The sequence below is a fragment of the Lolium rigidum genome, chromosome 7, assembly GCF_022539505.1.
Source record: "Lolium rigidum isolate FL_2022 chromosome 7, APGP_CSIRO_Lrig_0.1, whole genome shotgun sequence".
NCBI lineage: Eukaryota > Viridiplantae > Streptophyta > Magnoliopsida > Poales > Poaceae > Lolium > Lolium rigidum.
Window position 1 is genome coordinate 359,950,243 of NC_061514.1, and position 9,227 is coordinate 359,959,469.

General features: G+C 44.2%; 2 protein-coding genes across 2 annotated transcripts; one reads left to right on the plus strand and one right to left on the minus strand.

The window, feature by feature from the left end:
• Positions 1 to 623: 623 nt before the first annotated feature.
• LOC124678579 (formin-like protein 11) lies at positions 624 to 5,361 on the plus strand. The gene is made up of 6 exons (XM_047214450.1): positions 624 to 785; positions 1,764 to 2,199; positions 2,390 to 3,200; positions 3,283 to 3,479; positions 4,049 to 4,284; positions 4,525 to 5,361. The coding sequence occupies exons 1-6, from the start codon at positions 624 to 626 to the stop codon at positions 5,359 to 5,361; spliced, it is 2,679 nt and encodes an 892-aa protein (XP_047070406.1).
• Positions 5,362 to 6,424: 1,063 nt separating this feature from the next.
• On the minus strand, positions 6,425 to 7,328 carry LOC124674495 (protein H2A.7). The gene is made up of 2 exons (XM_047210539.1): positions 7,080 to 7,328; positions 6,425 to 6,844 (listed from the first exon to the last, which is right to left on the minus strand). Exons 1-2 carry the CDS (start codon positions 7,266 to 7,268, stop codon positions 6,632 to 6,634), a joined length of 402 nt encoding a protein of 133 aa, XP_047066495.1. The 5' UTR covers positions 7,269 to 7,328; the 3' UTR covers positions 6,425 to 6,631.
• Positions 7,329 to 9,227: the final 1,899 nt, after the last annotated feature.

Below are 9,227 nucleotides of genomic sequence, written 5' to 3' on the forward strand. Positions count from 1 at the left end.
GGTGACGAGAAGAGAGAGAAAGCGTGCGCGCGCGCGCTAACAGAATTCACTGGCCATCTCGGTGGCTCCAGATCACGCCCAAATTCGTGGCTTCTCCCGCCGCGAATTTGGTGCTGCCTTGTATTGGTGCATCTTCCTAGACCTGTTCTTTCTGTGATGTTTTGTTAATGTCCCCCGTGTTCTTGGGGTTGATTTCTTGACGGATTGAGGCACCGGCGGTATAGCCATATAGTCCTCAAGTGCGTTTTAGGATTTCTTCGGTTTGGGGGGTAATGCGGCTCTACATTCGGTTATTTGCCGTGGAGACCCCCAAATCCCCCACCGTTGGTGGTTGTTTCTGAGCTTTCTCGCCTTAATCGGTGCGTTTCTCGGAGCATCTAGAGGTGATTTCAGAAGCTCGTTGCTGCGATCTTGCGCCAATTTGGGCGGGGCATTCTGCGATTTCCGCTCGGAGATAAGCTTCCAACAGGACGTCATTCTGATTTTCTTTTTGTCAGAACATTTGGGCTGAATCACTGGATTTCATCGAGCTATTGCTCTGAGGGGTTCAAGGATTTGTTTTCCAGCGGTGGAATCTTTCGCCTTGGGATGGTCGGGTGGGTGTAAGAAGGAGCAGGGGAAATATGAGGCGATGTAGGAGAGAATGCCTCCTCGCGCCGTGGCCGTGCATCATCTCCTTGCTGCTCATCAAACCAACGGTCTGCCAAGGATTGCTAGTTGGTGCAAGCGACATGATGTCGCCCCCTGCGCTGACACCTCCCTTCATCAAGCAAGTAGACGACTGGGTGAGTACAATTTCCCATGTATTTCATTGCATTTGGTAATTGGTACTACTCCCTCTGTCCCATAATATAAAACGTTTAGGCGAGCTAAAACAGCTTGCCAAAACGTCTTATATTGTGTGACGGAGGAGTAGTGTCTATATATGTATATGGTGTCATTTCATAGTTTGTAATCAAGAGCAAAGTAGTTTACTTCAGGTCATCTCAAGAAGTGAGTCTAAAGTATCAATGTCTTTGCAAAGAAAAAAAGATAGGTCGGGAATTCAAGGCCAGTTATTATCGAGATCATAGAATGATAGAATTGCAGCCCAGCTGTACTTATGACACGGTGTTTAGGTGTGTGACTCGCTATCTGAATATATAAGGGTGCATAAGAATGAGCTAATGATCTAAATAGGTGTTTGCCTGATGTGGACATGCATAATTGTCTTGTGGTGCTCCTCAAATTATCTTTACTGGAAGAGACCTGATCTCTGAATTCCTAATGGTTTCCATAGGCCAAAGCTGTCAAGGATTCAAAGCTCTGCTTGCAGAGGTTTGAATCAAATGTTTTAGTTGTGTTCAATAATTAACATGCCCTCCTGTTAGGCAAACGTAAATACATTGGTCATTTGGTCGGAGCACGCTTTATGTGCTAACAGTATCTAATTTTTATTCTTATTGCTTAGTGAGTAACACGTGTGAGAGTTTATTTCGTCATTACTGGTATGAGACATGGAGACTCAGAGTGATGACCATGATTCCCCTAAGTAAGGAATCTGATGGTATTAGTCCAACATACTAGTAACATTTTTACAGCAGGACTAACCTTCAGCCTGGAATTTGATGGGTTAAATAGTTTGTAGTTTCTAACTGACTCTGGTCATGGTTGTTTTTTTAACAAGGGATCTGACTTTCCATATGGTTCTGAAAACGATGCACGCTCGCATTACCATCAAATTTCTTACTTGTTAATTTTCATACTTGTTGTATTATCTATAGGTGGAACACGCATGGCTTAAGTGTGGATTAGACAAGAAAAGTCTTCAGGATGTTAAAACCTACTTCAACTACAACCATGTGCTTGACATTCTCCATAGGATATCTGACAATAAGGACACCTCCCCTGTCATTGAACAAGGCACCAGTCCATTGACATCAGAAATCAAGCAAACGTTGCTGATCTGTCTAAGCAAACAGAGTTTTGAGGTCACAAAAAACCTGCCCGATGGTTATATCAAAACACTTATCGCCGCAATACGAAGAGATCTGACTCTGGGAATTATTGCAAATCAGGCAGTAAAACCTGCCACAGGGAAACCAACTGACAGTGTTTCATCAGAAACAGCTCCTGCGAAAAAGGCAGTGCCAGCAACTGAATCAGCAGCAAAAAAGGACAGTGATCAGGGTGATGGCATGTCAACTACCACTATCATTGGTCTTTCTCTAGTTGTTGTAGCACTTTTAGCTCTTCTTGGTGTGTTCTGCTGCATGTGCCATGAAAGTCAGAGTTCTCCATATGACGATAAACCACTCCTGAATTTGAGTAATGTATCTCAAATCACCAAATTTTGCTCCAAGACAGTTTTTTTTTCTTCTAGAGCTGACGTTTATACTTTTATTCGCAGCGAGTTCTACGTCTTCCCATGTAAACCAAATAGATGTGAATAAGCTGGGAGCATTGCCACTGAAATCAGAGACTGGTCAAAATGGATATGTGGATCAAAGTTTACATGAAAGCGCAGACAATGATCAAAATGGCTATGTGAAACTAAGCTCACAGGAAGTCCCACACACTGGTCAAAATAGCCATGTAGATCTAAACTCACAGGAAGGCCAAAACACTGGTCAAAATAGCCATGTGAAGCTAGGCTTACAGGAAAGTGCAAACACTGATCTGGCAGGCTACAACAGTTCATCCGAAACAATGGCTGATTCTGTTAATTCTGTGCAAGGATCAATACCAGTGCCTCAACAAGCAGTGTCATTGCCACCTATGGTACCTGCACCTCCAAAGGCTCTTCCTCCACCAGCTTCTCAAGCACCTGCATCGCCTCCAAAAGCTTCTCCAGTTCCTCCCTCAGGACCCTCGCCGCCACCAGCTCCAAAAGCTTCCGCGGTTCCTCCTACAGGACCATCACCACCACCTGCTCCAAAAGCTGCACCTCCGCCGCCACCATCAAAATCTAATGGACCTCCCCCGCCACCATCAAAATCTAATGGACCTCCCCCGCCACCATTAAAATCTAATGGACCTCGCCCACCAGCAATGCCTGGTTCCTCACGTCCACCACCTATGAAGAAGTCAGGAAATAAGGCAGATGCTGATGCAGATTCTAGTGAAGCTAAAACAAAGCTTAAGCCCTTCTTTTGGGATAAAGTAACAGCAAATGCTAATCAATCAATGGTGTGGGATAACCTAAAAGCCGGATCATTCCAGTACGTTTTTAGAGAGAACTGCAGCTGTATATCTGTTATTGTAATATCACACCATTCATAACCAAACGATACTTCTTCTCAGGTTTAACGAGAACGCTATTGAAACCCTTTTTGGTTTTAACGCTGACAAGAAGAGTGGTGATGCCACAAAAGATTTAAAGACAAAGAAGGCGACCCAATTAGTGAGGATACTTGATCCTAAAAAAGCGCAGAACCTGGCTATATCATTAAAGGCGTTGAGTGTTTCAGCTCAGGAAGTATGTTGTGCAGTTAAGGAAGGTAAAGTGTATTGTCACGCATCTGCACTGTGCAAGTGCATAGCTCTTCCTGGATGCAATGCTGCTTCTTTTGCTTCTTGTCATACCCTTAAAGCTACACTTCTTTCAATTCTATATTTAGGCAGAGCTATAGTTTTTTTATTCTGTGTTCTAGTCCTGATACATTTAATACTTTTAATTTCTAGGTTATAGTGCTTCATGTAATACATTTATCTGATGTAGGATGCTAGTTACACATGTCAATTGTGTCTTCATAGTCAGGATTCAAAGACTACTCTTCTGAGCTAAGGGCAATAAATAATCTAATTTATTTCGTTTAATTTTTTCAAAGCAAATTCCATGACTCTCCTAAACTGATATGAGTATTATCTTGTACTTCAACTATAATTGTTGAACTTCAGCAAGACAACCATGGACGTATGGCATCCATATTTTGGTATGGACGTCTCAGACTTGGGTTGTTGTACTTATGACTATTTTGTTTCAACATGTAGAAAAAAAATGCATTTTGATCAAATTATGTTACCTAATAATGTCTTTTGTTTCATCCATTTCCTTGATAATTTGTAGGAAATGAACTTCCATCCGACTTGATACAGACCTTAATTAGATGGATCCCGAGTAGCGATGAGGAGCTCAGACTTCGACTATATACTGGGGAACTCTCACAGCTTGGTCCTGCAGAGCAATTCTTAAAAGCAATCATTGACATTCCTTATATCTACCAGCGTCTGGATGCATTACTATTCATGTCCAGTTTACCAGAGGAAGCTTCAGGTGTAAAGCAATCTTTTGCCACCTTAGAGGTAAATAGCATACTCCAGCAGCTATAACTTTTCGATTTTTGTATTATATTTGGTTCTGTCATATGACTTGTATCCGTGTTCTTCAATACTCCCTAGCCATTTTACTGATGAACATTCTTATCAAGCGTCATAATTTGATATGGATTATCGTAATATATAATGGACCACACTCTTTCTTCACCCTTGATGTTTTTGCCGGTATTCTTCTCTCTGCTATCTTGGAATTTAAATCCTTTTCAGGTAGCTTGCGATGAGCTTAGGAACAGCCGTCTTTTCTTGAAGTTACTGGAAGCTGTCCTTAAAACAGGAAACCGAATGAATGTTGGCACGTTCCGTGGAGAAGCCCAGGCGTTTAAACTAGACACTCTCCTTAAGCTGTCTGACGTCAAAGGAACTGATGGGAAGACAACGCTGTTGCATTTTGTTGTTCAAGAGATAATCCGTTCTGAAGGTGTCCGTTCAGCACGGGCTGCAAAAGAGCAGACCAGCAGCGGATCCAGTACTGATGACAGTGCTGAAAATACTGAAGACGAATACAAACAGATAGGTCTGCAGGTTGTGTCCAGTTTAGGAGATGAACTTCAGAATGTCAGGAAAGCGGCAATCCTTGATGCAGATCAGTTGACTATGTCCGTAGCAAGTCTCGGCCACAAGCTTGTCAAAACCAGTGAATTCTTGAACACAAGCATGAAAAGTTTGAATGAGGAGAGCGGGTTTCACCACAAGCTTGTGCGTTTCGTAGAGAAGTCTCAAGCTGATGTTACATCCCTGCTAGAGGAAGAGAAGAAAATACGGACCTTGGTAAAAGGTACTGTCGATTTCTTCCATGGGAGTACAGGAAAGGACGAGGGCCTTCGGTTATTTGTCGTAGTGCGAGATTTCCTCGCAATGCTAGACAAGGTATGCAGAGAGGTGAAAGAAACATCAAAAGTAGCAGCTCCAAAGAAAACAAAGCCAGGAGGTAATCTGCCTTCCCAACCACCGAAGTCATTTCAAGACTCCCGGCGTAATCTCTTTCCAGCTATTCAAGATCGGAGGGCAGATAGTTCAAGCTCTAGCTCTGATGATGACAGTTAGCTCTAAACGAAGGTATGTACCTTTTCACTTCGAATCATGGCGCTTTGTGCTGTAAAACATTATTAGTAAAAGATAGAGTGACGAAGAAATGATGATGTGAACCCTGTTTTTGGTCACTTGTTGTAGCAACAGAATCGATTTTCTGAAGTATGACAGTCATCTAACCAACATACTGGGTGTTCTTCACATGTAATGTTTGCACTTTGACAGTTAGTACAGGCGTCCACATGGAAGCCGAGTGAAGATGGAATTCGCGATTAAAAGGAGGGTGGAGGGAGAAGAAAACTGACCTTTAGTTAGAGCAAGTTTAACGAGGAAGAAACAGTAGGTTGGCTGACTGTTATAGTACTACATTTTCGTTGTACATTTGTACCAACACAGAAAGAAAGGAAGAAATACAGAAAGAGATGCACCACACAAGCTCATAAACACTGGATTATCTTGGTTGCACTTGACATTACTTCTGGCAAGAGCATAGCTGTAAATTGTCAGGATTTTTAACTGAAACATCTTGTACTCCTGTCTTTTGTAAATTCTTCACGCACAAAACGAGTGTTCCCTTTTGCAACGTGGTGTGGAAGAGCAGATTCGTACTGCTGTCGTTGGCTCCTTCTCTCTATCCATACCAATCTGCACCGTTTGGATCTTCATGGCGGTCCGTTCGCTGACGACCCATACAGACAATCAACCATGTGCAGTACTACTTGCAATGGATATTGTTTTGGCACTTGCTATTTCATTATGGAATCTTCTTATCCCAAACGGATCGGGAGTTTTTTTATCTAGGCTTCCCGCCTTGAGCCGGCGGCAAGTGAATGTTTCGCCGAAATTTTCCAAAGTCCCCGCCCAAAATCTAATCCTTTCGAATTCAAAAGTAACTTAAAGAGTTGACCCAGCGTATCGACCATGTTGCACTGACCAAACATTAGCAGATCCATGGAGGAAGCTTCAGAAATGATTGACCAAAATTTGCAGACAATCAAGTTCACTAAACCTTGAATCAGTGCATAATTTGAACAACTCTGACAATGGATATATACTCCCAAGAGCATAATAAGTACGGAGTAAGTCATATCCATAGGTCCAACTTTTATAGAACATCACAAAGAATTACAGAGCAAGTAATCCTTGTCCACACGGAAGCACATCTAGTTTAGAAGCAGTAATAACAAGCGGCAGATACATAACCTAAATACTCCTAAGCAGAACACTAAGGCATGACTAGAACACACGGTGATACAGCTATCATCACAGGGAGACATGATGTAAACTACTCGTCGTCGGCAGGGGCAGCCTTGGAGCCACCGGACTTCTTGGGGAGGAGCAGGTTGTGGATGTTGGGCATGACTCCACCGTTGGCGATGGTGACCATGCCGAGCAGGCGTGAGAGCTCCTCGTCGTTGCGGACAGCGAGCTGGATGTGGCGCGGCACGATGCGGGTCTTCTTGTTGTCCCTGGCGGCGTTCCCGGCCAGCTCGAGAACCTGGAGAAGCAAGGAGAATCGAAGCGGTAAGACTCGAGAATCCAGGCGAGATTCGGGCGGAATTGAAGAAATTCGGTCCTGTAGAAACAGGCGCATGTGTGGAAGGAAACCCTAGATTCGTTCCCCAATTTGGTACCGCACCCACCAATCGATGAAGCGAAGTACTTCCCGCAAGAAATTAAATTGAGCAACTGAGAGGAAGGTGCTAGAGATTAGAGAGGGTGATTGGACTCACCTCGGCGGCGAGGTACTCGAGCACGGCGGCGAGGTAGACGGGGGCGCCGGCGCCGACGCGCTCGGCGTACTTGCCGGCCTTGAGGAACCGCGCGATCCTGCCGACGGGGAACTGGAGCCCGGCCTTGGAGCTCCTGGAGGTGGCCTTCTTGGCGGCGGCAGAGCCGATCGCCTTGCCTCTTCCGGCCATGGCTACTAGTGTGCTGGGAGGGGAACGAAGGCGGAGGAGGAAGCGAAGAGCAGGAGCAAGTGCGGCTGGTGGATAGCGGTGGTGGGTGGGAGGTTGGTTTATATAGGGCGGAGGAGCCAATGAGTGGAGAGTACGCGGATCGCTGACGTGGCGGGGGATGTGCGGCGCGAGGCGTGATCGTGGCCGTTGGATGAGGGGAGCCGTGGTGGCTTGGTTTTTGGTTTACCGCCGCAGCTTTTCGCAGTCGGTGTCGTACGCGGTACGCCCCGCTCTTCTTTCCGGATTGAGAGGCGCGGGCGGGCTACTGCTGCGCCGTTTTTTCCCTTACCAGCCTAGTGATGATTTAGTCCTACATCTTGCTGATAATTGTCCGTCTTGCTAACCGTTAAACCGTTATCAAACAACTTGTATTTATGTGATGATTTGGTCCTCAAAATCGGATTGTGCTACGGTGGACTTCGAATTTGTCGGCACGTGCTTTCTGTTGCGATGGTTATTTTGCAAGAAGCCCCTCGTAAACATGCCTCTCTTTTTACTATCCTCCCGCTCGGCTGGCTCGTTGGGAAAAGGTAGGACTTTTTTTACCAAAATTAGTGGTGCAGTCGTCGTGTTCTTCCTCACGCACGATGAACTCGCCTGAGATTCAAGAGCGGCTGTGGAAGGATGATTCGCTTGCCTACGGTACGACTCGTCGTCCTCAGCTCCTTCTTCTTCCTCTGGTTTTGCTCCTTCTCAACATGGATAGGAAAACATTGGTGAGTGCTCGATTGAAATCGTGATCTTCAATTTTTTTTGCACTGAACTGACGCATAATCAACGACAATGTCAATTGTGCCCATGAGCCTTCATGTTAGTTGGCTATTCTATTCATTATGGAGATGTCATGTTTCACGGAAAAGCGAAGACTGCTCTCGTTCAATCCGAGAACCAATAGTTTTTTGTGTGATAATCTAGTGTTATATATGTTAGTTTGAGTCTTTGTCATCGCATGCAACCAAAAAATTCACAAATTTATGCATGTTTGGAGAAGTGTTAACTCTGGATTTTGGTGTTACTATAGTTTTAGTTATGTTGAAGTGTTGTGCAGTTATAGAAAAAAACAGAGTTTTGTCGGGAACATTAAAAGACTATGTTATTATTACATGACATTGGAAAAGAAAGATACAATGCAAGCCATTGATATATAGTAGTAACACATGAACTGCTAGGAACTCTAGAAACTAGTGTTAACATTACCCATTTTGTGGCATACAACCGATGTTGTTGGCCACCTTCTTTGCAAACCCTTGGATGCCTTTCTTGATCTTGCAGAGCATGACACCAGCTATCATTGATTCCTCTTTTTTAGGCACATATATAGTAGGGATCAAACCGTGGGGCACTAGAGTATCTTGCAGCTTCAAGTGCACTGGAGCCATATACTCTAGGATGCTTTGTCTGAACTAGTCTTGGGAGCTCGGACATGACATGCCTATTTGCAACAGAGTATACCATGCCATGAGCTAGTTGTTCTAGTCCAGCTGCAGCATCCATTTCTCTAGCTGGCCTATGTAGCATATTCCTCTCAGTTGTTGGCTCCATCTCCTCGGCACTTCTTCTGTGGTACACTACCACTTCTTTCTCCCTTGTTGCAATCTCTGGCACTAGAGCTCAACCTATGACCAGAGCTCCTTCTGGGACCAGTGATTCTCCTTTTTTTGTCACTTCACACAATGTCTTCATCTAATCTAGTGTTGTGTTGTATCCCTACAATGAACCAATGACGGTTAATTGTTCAATAGAACCCACGTCTAAACAAAAGTTGAATTTAGCCATATAAAACTCAAACACCAGCAAGAACTGATGCATTAACAAATAAGAAGGGTAAAAAAATAGACATCCAAAAACAAATACAGTATCATATGTGGCGTTGGACGACAATAGTACAACAAATAACCTAAGGAAATATATAGCCATAGT